This window comes from Phocoena phocoena, chromosome 7, assembly GCF_963924675.1.
Source record: "Phocoena phocoena chromosome 7, mPhoPho1.1, whole genome shotgun sequence".
NCBI classification, from domain to species: Eukaryota; Metazoa; Chordata; class Mammalia; order Artiodactyla; family Phocoenidae; genus Phocoena; species Phocoena phocoena.
Window position 1 is genome coordinate 82,070,335 of NC_089225.1, and position 24,049 is coordinate 82,094,383.

General features: G+C 36.2%; 1 protein-coding gene across 1 annotated transcript in view; it reads left to right on the forward strand.

Annotated features, from left to right (window-relative positions):
* Nucleotides 1-24,049, forward strand: part of BMPR2 (bone morphogenetic protein receptor type 2) — a 188,192-nt gene that overhangs the window by 79,764 nt on the left and 84,379 nt on the right. Inside the window, exons 2-3 of the mRNA XM_065880321.1 lie at nt 10,610-10,780; nt 12,056-12,226. Coding sequence (XP_065736393.1) covers nt 10,610-10,780; nt 12,056-12,226 — 342 coding nt within the window. The remainder of the gene's footprint in view (nt 1-10,609; nt 10,781-12,055; nt 12,227-24,049) is intronic.

Here is a 24,049-nt window from a genome sequence, read left to right on the forward strand (position 1 = left end):
AGTTAACTGATGCAGACATGATAAAACTATGCCATACCTTTATACTCTACATTCTTGATAGTGTTATATTGCGGAGTCGGAAATGTAAGACAGCTGAGTATTCCAGACATGCCACATATGTTCCTGGGAATTAAATGCTGCACATGATTAGCAAATGCTGATCCAGAAAGCATATGTAAACAGAAAATGATTAGTTTATTCTCAGTAACTTGGAGATATGTATATGTATATATATATGAAAATAATATAATACTGCATGTATACAGATACTATTTTCACAGCTTCGTGTATAGTAGAGTAGTCAAAGGACTAGATGATTATTGCCTAGATTTTGTAACCTTTGAATGGGAATATGATATTGAGCACAATATATGTAGATATGAAAGCTGTCTGCCTGTAACACTGTTGGGTATTCGTGGTATACAAAATGAGTTATATACACCTAGTTTTCCTCTAGGAACAAGTGAAGTCAGCCTCCTACTTGGTGCCGGAGATATGCATGTAAACAGATAAAATATAATGCCATGCAATGCTAAAACAGAGTTAAGAGACTTGGGAGTGTAGAACATATCATTTAACTGCAGAGCAAACTGAAGAGCACGAAAAATGGCATTCTAGATACTGGGTACATTATGTATAAAGGTCAGGAAAGATCTTGGCATATTAGTGTGGTGTAAACTGAGGAATGGAGGAGTGGGATGAATGGCAAGAGGTAGCTTGAGTCCTGGGCTGACTTACCCATTAGGTACAGGGCCCACAGTATTTATGGAGGTCCAAGAAAATGTTTTAATTTGTTTTAAAAGCAGAAGGAAAAAAGGAACTTCTCATGTTGAAGAAAATGTTCTAATACCTAGGGTTAACATATTGTTTTTATCCCAATGCAATAGTAAAGTATAATTTTTTTTAAAAATTAATTTATTTATTTATTTTATTTTTGGCCGTGTTGGGTCTTTGTTGCTGCACCCGGGGCTTTCTCTAGTTGTGGTGAGTGGGGGCTACTCTTCGTTGCAGTACATGGGCTTCTCATTGCAGTGGCTTCTCTTGTTGCAGAGCACGGGCTCTAGGCGCACGGGCTTCAGTAGTTGTGGCATGCAGGCTCTAGAGCACAGGCTCAGTAGTTGTGGAACATGGGCTGAGTTACTCCACGGCATGTGGGATCTTCCCGGACCAGGGCTCGAACCCATGTCCCCTGCATTGGTAGGTGGATTCTTAACCACTGTGCCACCGGGGAACTCCAAAGTATAATTTTTAATATTTTTTATTGGAGGAAAGGGCCCATGAAATCAAAAGTTCCTAAGGCCCACCAAAGTGATCATGGTCCTGTTGGGTCGGCTTATGAAGGATGTTAAATGCCAACTGAAGAGCTTGAATTTAATTCTAGGAACTTCAGGGAGCTAACAGATTTTAAGCATGATCAACTCTTTTATGAAGATACCTCTGTCAGCAGTTTGGATGGGACTATTTGCAGTTTAATGTAGTTACGTTAATCAAAATTGCTTTAGTGCTTATTACAACCAAATATCACCTGTTTAAAAAGAGGAGAGAGAGGACACACAGCAGAAGCAAGGAGAACTACAATCCTGCAGCCAGTGGAACAAAAACCACATTCACAGAAAGATAGACAAGATGAAAAAGCAGAGGGCTATGTACCACATGAAGGAACAAGATAAAACCCCAGAAAAACAACTAAATGAAGTGGAGATAGGCAACCTTCCAGAAAAAGAATTCAGAATAATGATAGTGAAGATGATCCAGGACCTCAGAAAAACAATGGAAGCAAAGATCGAGAAGATGCAAAAAATGTTTAACGAACACCTAGAAGAATTAAAAACAAACAGAGGTGAACAACACAATAACTGAAATGAAAACTACAGTAGAAAGAATCAGTAGCAGAATAACCGAGGCAGAAGAACAGATAAGTGACCTGGAAGACAGAATGGTGGAATTTATTGCTGCAGAAAAGGATAAAGAAAAAAGAATGAAAAGAAAGGAAGACAGCCTAAGAGACCTCTGGGAAAACATTAACCGCAACAACATTCGCATTATAAGGGCCCCAGAAGGAGAAGAGAGAGAGAAAGGACCAGAGAAAATATTTGAAGAGATTATAGTCAAAAACTTCCCTAACATGGGAGAGGAAATAGCCACCCAAGTCCAGGAAGCACAGCAAGTCCCATACAGGATAAACCCAAGGAGAAACATGCCAAGACACATAGTAATCAAATTGGTAAAAATTAAAGGAAAAGAAAAATTATTGAAAGCAGCAAGGGGAAAATGACAAATAACATACAAGGCAACTCCCATAAGTTTAGCAGCTGATTTCTCAGCAGAAACTACAGGCCAGACGGGAGTGGCATGATATGCTTAAAGTGATGAAAGGGAAGAACCTACAACCAGAATTACTCTACACGGCAAGGATCTCATTCAGATTTGATGGAGAAATCAAAAGCTTTACAGAGAAGCAAAAGCTAAGAGAATTCAGCACCACCAAACCAGCTCTACAACAAATGGTAAAGGAACTTCTCTAAGTGGGAAAGAGAAGAAAAGGACCTACATAAACAAACCCAAAACAATTAAGAAAATGGTCATAGGAATGTACCTATGGATAATTTCCTTAAACGTGAATGGATTAAATGCTCCAACCAAAAGAAACAGGCTTGCTGAATGGATACAAAAACAAGACCCATACATATGCTGTCTCCGAGAGACCCACCTGAGACCTAGGGACGTATTCAGACTGAAAGTGAGGGGATGAAAACAGATATTCCATGCAAATGGAAATCAAAAGAAAGCTGGAGTAGCAATACTCATATCAGATAAAATAGACTTTAAAGTAAAGAATGTTACAAGAGACAAGGAAGGACACTACATAATAATTAAGGGATCAATCCAAGAAGAAGATATAACAATTATAAATATATATGCACCCAGCATAGGAGCACCTCAATACATAAGGCAACTGCTAACAGCTATAAAAGAGGAAATCGACAGTAACACAGTAATATTGGGGGACTTTAACACCTCACTTTCACCAATGGACAGATCATCTAAAATGAAAATAAATAAGGAAACAGAAGCTTTAAATAACACGAGACCAGATCGATTTAATTGATAATTATAGGACATTCCATCCAAAAACAGCAGATTACACTTTCTTCTCAAGTGCACTCAGAACGTTCTCCAGGATAGATCACATCTTGGGTCACAAACCAAGCCTCAGTAAATTTAAGAAAATTGAAATCATATGAAGCATCTTTTCTGACCACAATGCTATGAGATCAAAACTGAATGACAGGGAAAAAAACATAAAAAACACAAACACATGGAGGCTAACCAATACGATACTAAATAACCAGGAGATCACTGAAGAAATCACAGAGGAAATCAAAAAATACCTAGAAACAAATGACAATGAAAACACGACCATCCAAAACTTATGGGATGCAGCAAAAGCACTTCTAAGAGGGAAGTTTATAGCTATACAAGCCTACCTCAAGAAATAAGAAAAATCTCAAATAAACAATCTAACCTTACACCTGAAGGAACTAGAGAAAGAAGAACAAATAAAACCCAAAGTTAGCAGAAGGAAAGAAATCATAAAGATCAGAGCAGAAATAAATGAAATAGAAACAAAGAAAACAGTAACAAAGATCAATAAAACTAAAAGCTGGTTCTCTGAGAAGAAAAACAAAATTGATATATAATTAGCCAGACTCATCAAGAAAAAGAGTTAGAGGACTCAAATCAATAAAATTAGAAATGAAAAAGGAGAAGGTACAACAGACACTGCAGAAATACAAAGCATCCTAAGAGACTACTACAAACAACTCTATGCCAGTAAAATGGAAACCTGGAAGAAATGGACAAATTCTTAGAAAGGTATAACCTTCCAAGACTGAACCTGGAAGAAATAGAAAATATGAACAGACCAATCAAAAGCACTGAAATTGAAACTGTCATTAAAAATCTTCCAACAAACAAAAGTCCAGCACCAGATGGCTTCACAGGTGAATTCTATCAAACATTTAGAGAAGTGCTAACACCTATCCTTCTCAAACTGTTCCAAAAAATTGCAGAGGAAAGAACACTCCCAAACTCATTCTGTGAGGCCACCATCACCCTGATACCAAAACCAGACAAAGCTACTACAAAAAAAGAAAATTACAAACCTATATCACTGATGAATATAGATGCAAAAGTCCTCAACAAAATACTAGCAAACAGAATCCAACAGCACATTAAAAGTATCATACGCCATGATCAAGTGGGGTTTATTCCAGAAATGCAAGGATGCTTCAGTATACCCAAATCAATCAGTGTGACACACCATATTAACAAATAGAAGGAGAAAAACCATATGATCATCTCGACAGATGCAGAGAAAGCTTTCGACAAAATTCAACACCCATTTATGATAAAACCTCTCCAGAAAGTGGGCATAGAGTGAACCTCCCTCAACATAATAAGAGCCATATAGGACAAACCCACAGCAAACATCATACTCAATGGTGAAAAACTGAAAGCTTTTCCTCTAAGATCAGGAACAAGACAAGAATGTCCACTCTCACTGCTATTATTCAACACAGTTTTGGAAATCATAGCCACGGCAGTCAGAGAAGAAAAAGAAATACAAGGAATCCAAATTGGAAATGAAGAAGTAAAACTCGCTGTTTGCAGATGACATGATACTATACATAGAGAATCCTAAAGATGCCACCAGAAAACTACTAGAGCTAATCAATGAATTTGATAAAGTTGCAGGATACAAAATTAATGCACAGAAATCTCTTGCATTCCTATACACTAATGATGAAATATCTGAAAGAGAAGTTAAGGCAGCACTCCCATTTACCATTGCAACAAAAAGAATAAAATACCTAGGAATAAACCTACCTAGGGAGACAAAAGACCTGTATGCAGAAAACTATAAGACACTGATGAAAGCAATTAAAGATGATACCAACAGATGGAGAGATATACCATGTTCTTGGATTGGAAGAATCAATATTGTGCAAATGACTCTACTACCCAAAGCAATCTACAGATTCAATGCAATCCCTATCAAATTACCAATGGCATTTTTTACAGAACTAGAACAAAAAATCTTAAAATTTGTATGGAGACACAAAAGACCGTGAATAGCCAAAGCCATCTTGAGGGAAAAAATCGGAGCTGGAGGAATCAGGCTCCCTGACTTCAGACTATACTACAAAGCTACAGTAATCAAGACAATACGGTACTGGCACAGAAACAGAGATCAGTGGAACAAGGTACAAAGCCCAGAGGTAAACCCACGCACCTATGGTCAACTAATCTATGACAAAGGAGGCAAGGATATACAATGGAGGAAAGGCAGTCTCTTCAATAAGTGGTGCTGGGAAAACTGAACAGCTACATGTAAAAGAATGAAATTAGAACACTCCCTAACACCATACCCAAAAACAAACTCAAAATGGATTGGAGACCTAAATGTAAGACTGGACAGTATAAAACTCTTAGAGGAAAACAAAGGAAGAACACTCTTTGACATAAATCACAGCAAGATCTTTTTTGATCCACCTCCTAGAGTAATGGAAATAAAAACAAAGATAAACAAATGGGACCTAATGAAACTTAAAAGCTTTTGCACAGCAAAGGAAACCATAAAGAAGACAAAAAGACAACCCTCAGAATGGGAGAAAATATTTGCAAATGAATCAGCAGACAAAGGATTAATCTCCAAAATATATAAACAGCTCATGCAGCTCGATATTAAAAAAGCAAACAGGGCTTCCCTGGTGGCGCAGTGATTGAGAGTCCGCCTGCCGATGCAGGGGACATGGGTTCGTGCCCCGGTCTGGGATGATCCCACATGCCGCGGAGCGGCTGGGACCGTGAGCCATGGCCGCTGACCCTGCGCGTCCGGAGCCTGTGCTCCACAACGGGAGAGGCCGCAACAGTGAGAGGCCCGCGTACCACAAAATAAGAAAAAAAAAAAAAAAGCAAACAACCCAATCCAAACGTGGGCAGGAGACCTAAATAGACATTTCTCTAACGAAGACATACAGATGGCCGTGAAGCACATGAAAAGCTGCTCAACAGCAGTAATTATTAGAGAAATGCAAATCAAAAGTACAATGAGGTATCGCCTCACACCAGTTAGAATGGGCTTCATCAGAAAATCTACAAACAACAAATGCTGGAGGGGGTGTGGAGTAAAGGGAACCCTCTTGCACTGTTTGTGGGAATGTAAACTGATACAGGCACTATGGGGAACAGTATGGAGGTTCCTTAAAAAACTAAAAACAGAATTACTATATGATCCAGCCATCCCACTACTGGGTGTATACCCAGAGAAAACCACAATTCAAAAAGACACATGCACCCCAATGTTCATTGCAGCGCTATTTACAATAGCCAGGTTGTGGAAGCAACCTAAATGCCCATTGACAGACGAATGGATAAAGAAGATGTGGTACATATATACAATGGAATGTTACTCTGCCATAAAATGGAACGGAATTGGGTCATTGGTAGAGACGTGGCTGGATTTAAAAACTGTCATACAGAGTGAAGTCAGAAAGAGAAAAACAAATATTGTATATTAACGCATGTATGTCGAACCTAGAAAAATGGTACAGATGAACTGGTTTTCAGGGCAGAAATTGAGACAACAGATGTAGAGAACAAACATATGGATACGAAGGGGGGAAATCCTCAAGGGGTCGTGGTGATGGTGTGATGAATTGGGAGATTGGGATTGACATGTGTACACTGATGTGTATAAAATTGATGACTAATAAGAACCTGCTGTATAAAAAAAATGTGGGGCTTCCCTGGTGGCGTAGTGGTTGAGAGTCTGCCTGCCGATGCAGGGGACACGGGTTCGTGCCCTGGTCTGGGAATATCCCACGTGCTGCGGAGTGGCTGGGCGCGTGAGCCATGGCCGCTGAGCCTGCACGTCCAGAGCCTGTGCTCCACAATGGGAGAGGCCACAACAGAGAGAGGCCCGTGTACCGCAAAAAAAAAAAAAAAGAAAAAAGAAAAAAATTGTGATCAAATGTGTTCTGTTAGAAAGAGGCAAGAAAAAACAAATACTGCATGATATGTTTGAAAGTCCCTAAGAGAATAGATTTAAATAGTTTCACCATACACATACATACACAAAATGGTAATTATGTGAGGTGCTGGAGTTGTTAACTAACCCTATTGTGGTAATCAGTTTGCAATATATACATGTATCAAATCATGTTGTACACCTTAAACTTACACAGTAATATGTGCCAATTATATCCCAATAAAGCTGGAAAAAAATTTTTAAAAAATAAAATGAGGAGAGCAGTTTTTAAAAGACTCCTATCTAATCACTGTATTTGATTATGGATGTCCCTTGAAAGAACTAATTGATCAAGATTTGTTCATTAGCTGTTGACAAATTCAGAAAACCACATGTAAATGATCAGGTCTCTTTTTGTGAGAATATAATACTAGACTATACTGTTTCTCATAGTACTCTTTGTTTCATGCCTACTTTTCCTGCATTATTTATGAAGAATCCAAAACTTTATACAGAGATATTGCTGAGACATTACAACAAATAGCATTTAAAAAGATGCAAGCACTGTTTTACGAAATGGAGTTTTTCTTTCTTTTGACCAAAGGGCGGTTTAGTTAGAATTCTTGCTCAAACACCTTTATTTTATATAGGAATTTGCTGAATCATAATTTGAAAGAGTTACTCTCAAAATAGCCAAGTATAATTTTCCTATACTAATGACACTGTCGTAAAATAATTCCTATGAAGTAGGCTGAAGTAATTTTAAGAAAAAGTTATTTAGTGAAAACTGAGGGATATTAAAGGTATGATTCAGTGTCCTACAGTTGTACCTTTATTGCCTTGATCTTGGGATGAGGCGAGAGGGAGACATAGAGGAGATTGGATTTGTTTGTTGTCTTTTTATATAAGGAGAATTTTAGGTTTCAGTCAGCAAATTATTTAATAATGGAACTAAAAATTTTATGCATGTTCATTCCTTTAGATACTTTTTTTTTTCTCCCCCCGGTACGCGGTCCTCTGACTGTTTGTGGCCTCTCCCGTTGCGGAGCATAGGTTTCGGACGCGCAGCCTTAGCGGCCATGGCTCACGGGCTCAGCTGCTCCGCGGCATGTGGGATCTTCCCGGACCGGGGCACGAACCCGTGTCCCCTGCATCAGCAGGCGGACTCTCAACCACTGCGCCACCAAGGAAGCCCCCTTTAGCTACTTTTCAGTTGTAAAAGAAATCCAGGCAGAGGAAAAATTTTCACTTTGTATTTATTCTTTCACAAGGATATATTTTTATTTTTAAGTTAAATGAGGCACTTATTTATTTATGATCCATCTGCCTCCAGGTACGGTTAGATCCCTTTTCATTAACTCAGTACTCAATACAAAATTGTAGTCAAAATGCATAACAACAGAAGAGGAGGGGAAAAAATAGAATACTAGGTTGTGGAAAACTAGAGATAATGAGTTCATAAATTCATTCTGATCTTTCTAACAGTCAAGACAAAAAGGGAAACAGAGTGGGTTACATAATTTCAGCAAGTGGTAGTAGGTAAGGAGCACTTAACCTGAGTCAAGAAATGGGGATAAGGAATTATGTCTCATAAATAGGCATGCTTTTTTAGATCTACATTACAGAGTTTTTTTAGTTTGAGTCTTTTAAGTATCAATCTTTGTGCTGTGTGTATTTTATATGTAGAGATATATTTGATTTTAATCTTTATAATAATTTTGTAAAGTTTGCAAATTAGGGTATATCTAAGGAAATACTGTTAAATGTGCAAGATAATATAAATATTTGTCATTAAAGGATTTTGAATATGTGACTACATGTGGTAAAAATGTGGTATACTTATAATCGGGCTAATGCCCTGGAAGTAGTTTTTATAAAAAGCTAGGGACTTCCCTGGTGGTCCAGTGGTTAAGAATCTTCCTTTCAATGCAGAGGACTTGGGTTTGATCCCTGGTCAGGAAACTAAGATCTCACATGCTGGGGGGCAACTAAGCCTGCGGGCTGCAACTACGGAGCCTGTGTGCTCTGGAGCCGGTGCACTGCAACTAGAGAGAAGCCTGCACACCGCAATGTAAGATCCTGTGTGCCGCAACTAAGACCTGACGCAGCCAAAATAAATAAGTAAATAAAAAATCTTTTTTTAAAAAAAGGCTATACTACATTTTCTGGCCATTTATATGATATTAGTAAATATCTTCTAGAAGACTGCCTGAAGTTCTAAATTGTGGAAATATGGAAGTCACGTTTATTTTTTTGAGTAATTACTGTCTCTCTCCAAGCAGACTATAAGATGCTTGATGGGTAGAACTCTATGTTATCTGTTTGTGAATCCCCTATTTATTTAGCTCAATACTTTGAAGGTGCTTTCTGTTGTAATAAATATGGCAGGTCTGTGTTTCTAAATAGACTTGGGCACACAGTTGTTGGTGCTTTCATTTCTTCTCCAGGGTTTTGTCCTTAGTTTTGTAGTTTCAGAAACATTATTTTAATAAATCATTTCCAGTGCTAAGGTGCTAATGAATTAAGCCGTACTAAATAAGATACACAGCAAAATCAAGAAATAAATCAGAAGCCCATGAGGAATATAGTGGCAAAGTGTATTAGATTGTTATTCTGGCAAGTCAAACACAGTAGGAAAGTCTGCTTTAAGAAACCAAAGATCAGCTGTTGCTTTTGATAACCATTTACTTCTTTGGTATTCTCATCAGTGTTGGTAAATGTTCGTTAGCTGATAAATTATGTGGCAAATGTTCTACTGAGATTAGTTAAATCAGATTATGTATATGGAGAAAGACTGACTGGCATTGAGAATACATTGGGTTGACCTTCGGTATGAGGGATTGTTGAGCATTTCTTCTGACTATTATGTTGATATTTTTAATGATGGAAAATCATTTTCTTTTTGAGCACTAATAGCCTTAATTTTTAAAAACAGGTTTATTAAGGTATAATTTACATAGCATGAAATTCACGCATTTTTAGTGAACAATTATTTTTTTGTACATTTACAAAGCTGTGCAAACATTGCCACAATCTAATTTTGGAACATTTCTATCTCCCCAGATAGAAACCATGTACTATCCATTTGTAGTCTCTCCTCATCCTTAGTTTAACATGCCTAATGTTCCTAATGTTATGTTTAACATTTTACAACTGAGTATAAAATATGGTAGAAGTGAGTACTGTAGAATTTCCAAAAATTATTCAGCCCTCTAGGTTTGTTAATTTGTTTTGAATTTTTAATAATTTAGAGCATGGACATTTTTCTGATGATATTTCTTTATTCAGACACCAATATTATTTAATAGGAGAAAGAGTGGTGAGAATAATTTATGTAAGAGGGTATTCCTTTTGGGAAATGAGTTTTTAAGTTTGCTTCTTGTTTGGAAGTTACAAATTAATTAATGAAAAGAAAGAAGTTATTGAATAAATACAAAATTGCGCATTTATTCAAGCCTTGTTAGGGATTTAGTAGGGAAATTTACAGTGCCTTTCTAAAAGGCTCTAAGATTTTATATAATAATGTTTTGCAAAGATTATCATAAAGTGAATTTGTCTTCTTTTCCTTTATTTTAGCTTCTCAGAATCAAGAACGTCTTTGTGCATTTAAAGATCCATATCAACAAGACCTTGGGATAGGTGAGAGTCGAATCTCTCATGAAAACGGAACAATATTATGCTCAAAAGGTAGCACCTGCTACGGCCTTTGGGAGAAATCAAAAGGGGACATAAATCTGGTAAAACAAGGCAAGTAATACTTTTTTTACCTAAAATAACTGTTTCATACAATTGAAGTTTATCTAAGAAGGGCATGGAAGTAGATTGTAAAACCCTCTGCACGAGAACAGTAAGTTTAAAAGTGTGTATTCATGTCTGTATTCACACACAAGCTCCACATTTGCAAAGGGTAATTGTTTTTAGCTTATTTTAATAATATCTTATTACAATTTTAATAATATAATGCCATTTTATGAAGTTTAGAAAATAAAGTATAAGAGAAACAAATGTCTACAATTCCATACTTTAAAAAGTTTTTTTTTTGAACTATATTGGTTTATTCCCTTCAGGTGTGTTTTCTTTGTACTTCTATGTTTATATGTATGTGTACTATTTTTTTTCAAAATTATGGTAATACTATATAAATAATTTCATATACAGTTTTTCCCATTTAAATTATATCATGGATATTTTCCTATGTCTTTAAATATACTTTGAAAACACTTTCAAAATCTATACAATTTTTCATTTTATACATGTATCTCAGTTTACTTACACATTACTCTGCTGTTGGACATTATATTGTTTTCTGGTTTTCATTGTAATACCTAATGCTTCAGTGAACATCTTTGAACATATTTCTTTGATTGTATCTCATAATTTTCCTGGAATAGACTTCTGGAAGTAAAATTTTTAGATTATAAAACATGAAAAGGCTCTTCATAAAAGTTGCCATGGGGGCTTCCCTGGTGGCGCAGTGGTTGAGAGTCCGCCTGCCGATGCAGGGGACACGGGTTTGTGCCCCGGTCTGGGAAGATCCCACGTGCCGCGGAGCGGCTGGGCCCGTGAGCCATGGCCGCTGAGCCTGCGCGTCCGGAGCCTGTCCTCCGCAGCGGGAGAGGCCACAGCAGTGAGAGGCCCGCGTAACGCATAAAAAAAAAAAAAAAAAAAAAAAAAAAAGTTGCCATGTGACTTTCTAGAAATGTTATATACATTTACATTCACTCCAGCACTGTGTGTTACTGAATCCTTGTTATTGTTATATATAATTATTTTAAAACCCAGAAGAATTCAATAGATATAGACAAAAATGTAATCTTATTGATTTTTTAATAATAATTCTTAGATTAACTGTGAAGTGAAACATTTTATTAGTGGCTTTTTCCTTCTATGAAATGCTTGTTTATACTTTGCCATTATCTGTTATTAAAAAAATGTGGTTTCCTATTGGTTTGCAAGAGTTATAACTTATTTACATTATGACATATATAAACCTAACTTGTTTACATTAACATCAATTTATAGGATGTTGGTCTCACATTGGAGATCCCCAGGAGTGTCACTACGAAGAATGTGTAGTAACTACCACTCCACCCTCAATTCAGAATGGAACATACCGTTTCTGCTGTTGTAGCACAGACTTGTGTAATGTCAACTTTACTGAGAATTTTCCACTTCCAGACACAACACCACTCAGTAAGTAGTTAAAGTAACGTACGTTTCCTTGTAATTCCTTTCTCCAAAGATTTTCAGAATTTAAAAATATATGAAAATATTCAGGTTGGGCCAGAGTGAGAGGGAGAGATCCAGCATCATGAGACTACATCTAGCTAACACCTAAAATCGAAAAGAGATACACCAGGATTTCCAGGGTATTGGTATATTATCAAATAAGTTTGAATCAAAATATAGTACTTTCCAACTCACATGAAGAGGAGTTAGGTAATATTAAGAACACAACATATGTCCTTACTCTTTCACCCAGCACTCTCATTTGTAGTAGTTTATCTTTGAAGACATACCTCCAACAGTATGAAAATACATATGCATAAAGTTACCTATTGTAGTATTGTTTGTAACTGTATAGTATTGGAAACTACCTAAATGCCTAAGAATAGGAGATTGATTCAAATCCACTATGGTACATACATGTGTAATGGAGTACCAAATATACAGCTATAAGAAAAAAATGGTAAGATCTCTGAACTGATATGAAGTGATTTCTATAGGTAACGTTAGGTGAATAAAAAGCTTATATAGTATGCTGTCTTTTGTGTAAAATAGAAAGCTTATCTTTACAAAAAGAAGCAAAGAAAGGATAAACCAGAAAATAATGAAGTTGGTTACTTACAAGGGTTGGAGGGAATGGAACAAAAAGGATACAAGAAGGAGGAAAAGTCCTCTGAATATAGCTTTATGCATGTAGTTTTGACTTTTGGAATTATGTTACTAATCTGTGTGTGCAAAAAGTATAATTAAATCATTAAGGATGGGAAGGGGGCAAAATCCCAAACTGAAAGCAAATGAGCCCAGTTGTATTTTACATAAACATCATAATCACACTTAAGGGAAAAAGAAAGAACTAATCTAAGCATTTTACAAAAACAGTATTTGACTGTATATACTCTTTTAGGCAATATATAAGAGATGGGAGAATTGCAAACAAATACTGAACTCTTTTTAGAAGGTTTGATTTTTAGTAGTGTGTACAAAGCAATTCTGAAACAATTGTAGATATATTTGTATTATAGGATTAAGAAAATGGGTATTAGTGTTGATATTCTTGGGAACCAGTGTTCTCACTGAAGGAATAGGGAAACAGTTATAGATGGGGGAAGAAAAGAGAATCCTATGTGAATAGATTGTAGTTCAAGGTATTATTATGGACTTATGACTTAAAAAATATCCATATGTATGTGTTACATGCATGTATATGCAGCCATGTATATATGTATTTGTATGAGTATGTATTTATATGTGTGTGTGTATACATACATGCCTACATATATTTCTTATCTCTTTTGAAAAAAATAAGAAGCAAAAGCACCCCTATAGCTATGAGTGTACATAATGCCCAGGTTTAGTTTCTATTACGACTCCGCAGTCAGTGGAACTTGGGGTCCTTGGAAAAATGACTTATTCTAGAACTGGAGCAGGATAGGTGCAAGATAAACCTGCAACATCTTATATAACACTAGAAGATAAGGAAAGAAGTACCCCCCGAAAGGATGGAGACTTGTCACAGTAGCCAGTTTGAAGGAACCTCCCACGAGCTACATTTAAGATCATTTTAGTGCTCAAGAAGTACAGTAATAAGTTATAAATCATTGGAGGGAAAATGAATTGAGTCTATGCTGATAGCAGAGAAGGGAGAAGAGAGGGCACTTGTGTATAGTAGAATGCCAAGTGCCAAGTTGTAACTGTAGGTGTTGGAAAATTATCATTATGCAGCCGTCATGGCAAGGATTGGATCAGGCAAGAATCATCCTAAGATCCTAAATCTAGGGGGCAGGTTCAATAAGGACTGAGGATATTTGCATTCTTTTAGAGTTTGTCCAACATATTGCAAGGGAAAAATTAGTAACTATAAATTGAGGAAATCAGACAATAGCTTAACCAGGTAATATCATTAATGAAGGGCAGATGGATGTCCGTGATACTCTGAGGACACAGTGTAACTAATTTAGTACTGTATTTCAATCAAGAATGAATCTAATCACAAAGGAACATCAGGCAAATCATAAATTAAGAATGTTCTGTTACAAAAAGGGAGTTTGTTTTCCTCAAAAATGTCAATATCATATAAGAAAAAGAGACTGTGAGAAAGATTCTATATTAAAGGAGGCTAAGAAAGTTGACAACTAAGCGATACCTAACTCTCCTATATTGGATGTGCAAAATGTGATAAAGGATGTTGTTAATCCAATTGACAAAATAGATGATTGAAGATTTTTTTCAATGTTAAATTTACTGAAGCTGATAAGAATAGTGTGGTTATATAAGAGAATATCCATATTCTTAGGAAATACTGAGAAGTATTTAGAAGTAAAGGGCCATGATGTGTGTATCTAACCTTCCTTGAATGATGAAGCAAATGGAGTATAATGGTAAGAAAAGTGAATTTGGATAAAGGCATATGGGTATTCTTTGTACTATTGTTATTCTTGCAACTGTTATAATTATTTCCAAATAAAAAGTTTTAATTTTTTAAAATAAGTTTTAAAAATTGAAATGTAGCACTTGTCAAGAATTCTTTTCTTTGTCAAGAAATTTTATCAGCCCATATTCTAAGATCTTCAGTTTTGGATTATTTCCTTTGATTTTTTATTTATTTATTTTATTTTATTTTATTTTTTAAAGTGTTTTTAAAATTTATTATTGTATTTTAATTAATTTATTTGCCTGTATCAGGTCTTAGTTGTGGCCCACGGAATCTTTGTTGCAGCATGTGGGATCTTTCACTGTGGCGTGCAGGCTTCTCTAGTTGCAGCACGTGGGCTTCTCTCTAGTTGTGGCGCATAGGCTCCAGAGTATGCGGGCTCAGTAGTTGGAGTGTGCGGGCTTAGTTGTCCTGCGGCATGTGGGATCATAGTTCCCCAACCAGAGATGGAACCCACGTCCCCTGCATTGGAAGGTGGATTCTTAACCACTGGACCACCAGGGAGGTCCCTATTTCCTTTGATTTATTGATGAAACACTAAACTGAAAGCAATAAGGAGTTTTTTCATGTAGTTTCTATCTACTCAAGGCAATTAGCTTTTATTGTGAAATTATACTGAATTGGCTATATTTATTTTCCACAAAAAAACAAAAACAAAGCAAGGTCTCTAATTTTCACATCTAGCTAGATGAAAGAGAAGTGAATTTGTCCATAAATTCACCTCAAAGATCTTTACAACTACATTTCAGATTGTTACCTAGATCTTGGTCTACTGTAATCTCTTGAATCAAAGCAGGGAATGATTGCCACTATAAATCAGTAATGTTATCCTGCTAAAAAGGGAAAGTGTTTTAAGTGTTCTAATTTGAGAGTGTTAACCCAATTAATGTATTTTGTTCTTCAAACAAAACAATCAAGTAAATTCATTGTTAGTAAACAAAATGAATATTTACTTTTATATTAATTTAAGAAAACTAGTGCTTCCGTGGTGGCGCAGTGGTTGAGAGTCCACCTGCCGATGCAGGGTACACGGGTTCGTGCCCTGGTCCGGGAAGATCCCACATGCCGCGAAGCGGCTGGGCCCATGAGCCATGGCCGCTGAGCCTGCGCATCCGGAGCCTGTGCTCCACAACGGGAGAGGCCACAGCAGTGAGAGGCCCGCGTACCAAAAAAAAAAAAAAAAAAAAAGAAAGAAATATAACCACTACTATATAGAATGTCAGACATTTAGTCTGTAAATGCTTAGGTGCTTGACCAAAATAAAAATAGTTTTAAGTGTTGACATTTAAAGGAATTAATTAAAATATAAAATTAAGAAGCAGAACTTTTTGTTCCTTGATGTATATTCAATATTACATCAGTAGAAAGTTTGGTGGTAATGATTTTTTTTCTGTAATTTTTCATTATAAAAATGCCATTTATTGACTATTTAACATAGACATTGGCCAAATAAAGACATGTATTTAAAAATTACTAGAAATATGGTGCAAACTCATCAAAGGTAGAGAAGGAGGGATAGTTCAGGGTGGCTCTTTATGGGAGGTTGCCTATTATTATTATACTTTTGTATTGTTTGAATCTTTAACATAAGAATATATTTGTATATTACTTATTTAAGGAAGTATTAAAGGAATACATGCCTATTTATTCAGAAAAATAGAAAAATGAGATAAATGGAGAGGAGAATAATAATCTTTAAAAATCCCTACACCCATATACAACCATTGTTAATATTTTGAATATTTCTTTCTAGTCTTTTCTCTTTAATTTTTGTATAGTTGTATTAGTGATATAAATTTTAGATCCTGTTTTTTAAACATAATATAATATCTTCCAGGTATTACATGTTTCATAATCATCCGTTTTAATGGTTGTATAATATTTTACCAACTAGATATTTTTCTTATCCATTCCTCTGGTTTTGGGCATTTAGGCTGTTTCTAGTTTTTTGCTACAATGCACATCTTAGTATATATAGCATTATATTAAATTATAATTCCCAGAATTGTAATTTCTATATCCACTAGTAACAGTATTAAAGTTCCTCATACATTGTCAAATTGCTTTTCCAATGGTTGAAACAGTTCACATTCCCATCAGTGATATACTAAAGTGTATATCTCATCATATGTTAATGAGCACTAGTATTAAAATAAAACTTCGCTGAGGTCATTTTGAAAATGGATTTACATTGTTTTTACTAATGAGGTTCACTTGTTTTTTGTTTTTTGAATATTTTTATATTCATTGTCCATTTGTAATATTATTTCTCAATAATGAAGCTGACTAGTTTTGAGAAAAATGATTTTTAAAAATCTTTGAACCTTGGCTCTTCCTAAGGAAATACCCTTAATATCTTTCAATAAAAGTTCAGTGCTCATTTTATAGTGTGTAAATTATACCTTAAAAAGGTATTAAAATGCTTATTACTCATTCTTCTGAGAACAGTGTTCACAGAAACAGTATCTCCATCCCTCACATGATGCTTTCGTGGTGGCATTAAAGCCTTCTATTTGCATAGTATTTTATACTTTCGAAGTGCTCTCACATCTATAAACTCCTTAAAGATGTCTCCTTAATGTGTAGGTAGTTCAGTCAAAAATAAACCCTGTGTTTTAATGAGTAACCATGCTACTCAGGAGGAGTGGATTGAAGTGGTTGTCTTTCTCTAGCAGATTTGACTTATAGCTTATCTTCCTTTAAGTTTTTTCCTATTGTATTGGTACACAATAAAAATCAAGTGTTAATATTTTGGGCCCCCAACCAAAAAAATTCTTTTCAACTTTTGAAATTATTTCAAACTTATAAAAACTGCCATGTACCCTTACTCAGATTCACTAATTGTCAACATTTTGCTGTATTTGCCTTATCATTCTTCCTCTCTCTATATATGTAGATCACTATTTTTTTTAACCTTTTGCAAATAAGTTGCAGGCATCATACCTAAATTTTTATGTATTTTGCAGTTGTCGCTCTGTCTCTTCTAGATTCTAAAGTCTTTGGTGATAGGGACTTTGTTTTAATGCCCCTTTGTCTCCACAGTGACTGGTGCAGTATCAGGTACATAGTGGGAGTACAGTAAGTGTTTGTTGAATGAATAATTTAATAAACGAATATGTGCTAATGTGTAAATTTTGAAATATTGTTAAATCCTTGGAAGGAATAGGATTTGCCTTTTTTTAATCTGGCAAAAAAATGAATTTAATGGATTCACTAACTAATGGACAGGTGTTTATTTTTAAATGTATTTATTTATGGCTGCATTGGGTCTTTTTTTTTTTTTTTTTTTTTTTTGCGGTATGCGGTCCTCTCACTGTTGTGGCCTCTCCCGTTGCGGAGCACAGGCTCCGGACGCGCAGGCTCAGCGGCCATGGCTCATGGGCCCAGCCGCTCTGCGACATGTGGGCTCCTCCCGGACCGGGGCACGAACCCGTGTCCCCTGCATCGGCAGGCGGACTCCCAACCACTGCGCCACCAGGGAAGCCCTGCATTGGGTCTTTGTTGCTGCGCACGGGCCTTCTTTCTCTAGCTGCAGTGAGCAGGGGCTACTCTTCGTTACAGTGAGTGGGCTTCTCATTGCAGTGGCTTCTCTTGTTGCCGGAGCATGGGCTCTAGGTGCACGCAGGCTTCAGTCGTTGTGGCATGTGGGCTCAGTAGTTGTGGCTTGCGGGCTCTAGAGCGCAGGCTTAGTAGCTGTGGCGCATGGGCTTAGTTGCTGTGCGGCATGTGGGATCTTTCTGGACCAGGACTCGAACCCACGTGCCCTGCATTGGCAGGCAGATTCTTAACCACTGCGCCACCAGGGAAGTCCCTGGACTGGTGTTTATTGAAAGCTGGTTGCTACTTTCAGTTAAAAGGACAAATGTAGTGAAATAGTTAAGTGGGATAGCAAATGCAGACAAAACAAATTAACTCTCCTGTTTGAGATTCACCATGGTATAAGTACAAAAAAGCCACGATCATTCCCTTCTCCTTTCCCTTTCCAAAAAATGAAACATCAGCCTTTAATTTTTTTTTTTTTTTTTTTTTTTTTAGCCTTTAATTTTTAAGGTAATAGAAGAATATAAAAAACTTTTCCTAAGATTCTGTTATACGATCTCATTTTCAGAGATTACTCTCAAAGTACAATTGTAGTGTATTTTAATACTGGGAAAGAAAACAATGCACAAGTATCAATAGATTATGGCTGTTTAAAAGACCACATGGTGAGGTTAAGCTCCAGGGAACAACAGAGGGTACTTAATGTTCTCTGAATCCTACTCATTTCTTTCTAGATTGTTTTCAACTGAACAGTTTGCTTCTTGACATCAAACCATTCGTTGCTGTTACTGTAATTATATCTTTCTCATCAAGTATGCTTCTGTACAACATCCACAACCACATTTACTTGCCTTCTTACTTGCTGTCCCTTGTACATTGAGTAGGGTTAGATCCAGCAGCAGTAAAGGAATGTATGGATGATTGAGAATAACAAGGTGTAGCTCTCTTTCAAAAGAAGCTTGTTTTTTTTCCCCAATCTTCGTTGAAGCTGAAGACAGTGAGGTACTGAGTGATAGAAGCTAAAGCATATGATAGTAGTGGATCTTTAAGAATAATGTGGGGGGAGTTGTTAGGGGAAAAGGTGATGGACTAACCACAGGACCATAAGCGACTATCTGTAATTCTGCCGAGCCACAGAGTGTCACATTATAATAATTCAAGGATTACTATGATAGTTATAGGATTGGAGGAAGGTACTCTACTTACCTGTAGTCCTTAAATATTTTTAATTACAGATTTTGTGTAGTCTTATAAAACTGCCCTACATAGTTTTTTAGAGGCAACAAGATAGGGCACAAATAAATGAAACCTCTGCAACCTGTTCACTCAGGTGAATCTAGGTAACATACATATGGGAGTTTTTATAAGTTTGAAATAATCTCAAATTTAAAAGTTAAAAAACTTTTTGTTGGGGGCCCAAAATATTAACATAAGGCATTTATTGTCTACCAATATAATTATAGGCAAAAAGTTAAAGGAAGATAAACTATAATTCAAGTGTGACTGGTTCCTGAAAATTTTAGCAGAATGAGAAGTCCACTGATGCTTTTATTGAGACATAAGTGAAATGTCTGCTTTAAAATAATTAAACACCAGCAGTTAATTATTAATGTTGGAAAAAGTTATGTGAGCATTGTTATGTGCCATAAAAATTAAGGTTCTATTTGGACTGTAGATCACCAATGATTTCTGGCTAGTTAGGACACTAGCTCTCTGTTCTCAAAACCTTTTTCCTCCAGTCATAGCATCTGAAGTATAGTTTACATGTTGTGTTTCTCCATTAAGAAGAATTGTTACCATTAAAAAAGAAAGGCAAAAGAGGTTCTGATATTTAGAAATGTGTGTCAATTATTTTGCTGTAATCCCTGATCTGAGGTTGTTGGCAACAGAGGCTTATAGCATGTGTTCAAACAGAAACACATTATGAGATAATTCTCCAAAACAAAACTGGCTAGTGGTGAGGAGATTTATGGATTAATAACTCATATTCTAGGTCTTTGTACCACAATCATTACTTTTTCAAAGATTTTTCTGTTCTACTAGTGAGTCTGTTTCAGTTGTTTATCTCTTTTTAAGGGGATAGGTACCATATTTGACTGTTTGAACTTTAAAAATGAGAAAATATGAGAACCTTAATAAATACTAGCCAGTAGTTCTGTACCTGTTTAGTACTTAATTATACGTAGACCTGGCTCTAGACACAGTTATGGAATTAAGGAAGATTAGATACTTTTCTTCCCTTGAGATCTTATTTTCTGAGGCCCTTTCCTTTCTGTTAGGAAACCCTCCCTCTGTTGTGCTCAGTATGATATGTTAACGTTTTTAGGCACTTTCCTTCCATCCCCCTTCAGCATATGCTGTTCTTAATCTTGTTTTCCTCTGGCCTTAAGACATTAGTGTTAGATATTTATTTAATGAGTGTTGCTTCTTAAAATACTTGGCAGTAAACTTAAGATTCTCAGAGAATGTTTTTCCAGATGGGATAAATCTTGTAGAGAAATTTCAATTCACTTTATCAGGATTATGGAGTTGTTAGAGCAGTCTCTTTTCAGTAAACATATAAAGGGCATTCAGGCATTTAGTATACAGAGAAATTGAAACTAGCTAAATAACATTTTTGAGTACTCACTAAGGCCTCTATACGCACTAAACCTTTACATTTAACCCTTACAGAAACATGTGAAATGGTTACTGTTATATTCTTATTTTCCATGGAGAACACTGAGACACAGATATGCAGTGTACCAAGTCACACAGCCAATGAATGGTAGAGCCAAAATTCAAACCTAGGTGTTTTGGCTCCAGAGTATGTGTTACCGAACATTACTTTCTATTAGTTTTAACCATTACTCTGTATATTCAATTGTCATTAACCATTACTCTACACTCAAACAGGGGACCTGTTAATATTTGTTTGTTCATTCATTTGGGAAAGAGATTGAAAAGATTTTTTTGAAAATGTTTATCACATTTCCTAAAATTCAAGGACCACTTCTATTTTTCTTCATATAACCTCATTTTAAAAAAACACAACTTAGGGCTTCCCTGGTGGTGCAGTGGTTGAGAGTCCTCCTGCCGATGCAGGGGACATGGGTTCATGCCCTGGTCTGGGAAGATCCCACATGCCGCAGAGCGGCTGGGCCCGTGAGCCATGGCCGCTGAGCCTGCACGTCCAGAGCCTGTGCTCCGCAACGGAAAAGGCCACAACAGTGAGAGGCCCGCGTACTGGGAAAAAAAAAAAAAAAAAACACACAACTTATATGTATTTTAAAGGGAAATTTCCCATCACTATTATAAATGGAAAGCCAGTATTGTAAGTAGAAGTAACTTTAAAAATTATTTATTTAATTATAAATAAGGTGAAAGTAAAATCATATTATTAATTAGCTAGATATTGTTGCTTATCAAATTGTTTGAAACTTGAAGCTTGCTTTCTCTGTGTTAAAAGAGGAGACTAGCAAATGTTTGTTAGGAAATAGAATTACATTGTCACCAAGTTGAGATTTTCTTCTTTAGTAATTAGACAAAAGAAAGAAAACTAACTTTCAGTAATAACATGTCAATGTACTCCTAAAACCAGAAGTCTGACACTTTAGGAAAGTGAACTCTATTATTCTGAGTCTCTTCCAACCATGAGAGACTTTGTGGCACTTAATCTGTTTAAAAAGAAAGCCATTCTTGGGACTTCCCTGGGGGTCCAGTGGTTAAGAATCCACCTTCCAATGCAGGGCATGCGGGTTTGATCCCTGGTCAGGGAACTAAGATCCCATGTGCTGCAGGGCAACTAAGCCTTCGCTCTCTGGAGCCTGTGCACCACAACTAGAGAGAAGCCCGCACACCGCAATTAGAGAAGCCCGCGCACCGCAACGAAGAGCCCGTGCACTGCAAGGAAAGATCCCACATGCCTCAGTGAAGATCCCACATGCCACAACTAAGACTCAACACAGCCAAATAATAAAAAAATTAAATTAAAAAAATAAAAGAAAGCCATTCTTTAAGTGAATTTATACCTACAATATATTCTTTTACTTTCTTATACCCTTAATTCATCCTTAATGTGCTTGTAAATTCCAAGAGTTTGAAAGAAGTATATAATTATTGCAAGGTTCACAGTTATTTTAGAAAATTTTCTTGATAAGACTTCTGGAATTGGTATAATTAACCTCCCTAACTATAAACAACATAATCAAGTTGGTAGAAAAGCCAGCAAAAATTTGTCATTTAAAAAAAATTAAATAAACCTAACTCATTTAGTGGGAAGTTCTTAGATGAAAGTCAGTATAAAAATGTAGAATCCTTTTCTTTTATGTACATTATTCATTAAGTTGATGGTTGGATCAGGTTGATGAGAAATAAAGATCAAACTGCATCTAAAGCTAGGTATAAGAAATTCTAATTTATGCTGTGCTGTTAAGATTAGAAATTCTAATTTCAGAGTCTGGCAGCAAATGTCTTTATCTCACACTAAGCTAGAAAAGAAAGCCTACATTCAGAGAAGCTGACATTGGCATAGGGCCACAGGTAGGTTTTTAGCTATTGTGAATTTATACTAATTTTTTTCAGTTTTTACTGCTTCTGTGACAGCATTAAAGTGATTGAGTAGACAGAAAATGGGAAATAAGAATGTTTTAAAAGTCTTTGCTTAATACTTCATGAAGCATTTTAGCAAGAAGCAAAACAAAATATGTCATTCCTTTTTATACTTATTAAAAATATTAGTGGAGAAAGAGTGGCACAAGAGAAATAGAGGAGTGTATCCTTTAGAAAATATTAATTCTTTAATGTGGTTGTAATAAGATTCTATTTACACATGTTATGTGTTGTTGGTCAGACAGTTTTAATTCTGAAGTTTTGTTAGCTCTGTCCTATTGAAAGTCCATCCCATTCCATACCTACCTACTTTGCTCCTATTCTCTCAAAAAAATAATCACTCTTCCTTTTGGTGTTTTTGAACTTTATATTACTTGATTGTCTTGAAGAGCAAAGCCAAACCTGTTGGCTAATCTGGCTTTACTGATAAACTCAGTGGAAGTTTTTGGTCTGTAAAATCCAAATCCCAAGTGTATATGGTAGAATTGACTGGTATTTAAAAATAAATGTCTCCTGAGATACAAATGTGTATATTGATCAAGAAATAATTTCCATGCCTTTATTTCAGTATATATAATTTTTCTTGTCTTTTATGATTTCCGGTTCCATTTGTGTTCCTCTCTGTCTGTCTGCCTGCCTTAACTGTGCTTCATTTCCATGTAGTATCTCTCTGATAACTGAGAATTTTCTGCATCTTTTCATATGGAAAAACGGATTATTCTTAAATCCATAAATATTTAGTGGTTTCAGATGCCAACATATCATAAGAAGTAAAGTCATAGATACATGAAAACACTTCAAATACATTCAAAACCAAGATGAAACTGTTACTAACCAGGTTCTTGGACTCCTTAATCAATAGAAATTGATAAGAGGCCAGGCAAGAAATTCAGGCAAGGCTTTGTTGGGACTCCTGCTGCAGCAGGAGGGAGTGAAAACAAGTAACAGATTCCTTTGCCTGCTCCCTGGGGTTGCGGGGGGGTGAGAGCTGGTCCCTTATATGGGGTAGGGTAGGGGCCGGTCCTGGCTTTGAGCCAGAGGGGTGACTTGGGTGGTTTGCCCACCCCCTTGGTGGTGCTATGTGCAGGGGGCATGTGTAGTACCCTGCTTTCCCTCCTGACTCCTCGAGAAGTGGCAGTTGGGTCTTTTGTCTTTTTGTGTCTTGTTCATAATTTGCCCCAACTGTGAATGCACGCAGTTATTTTTAGTCCCTTATCATTTCTTTGTAT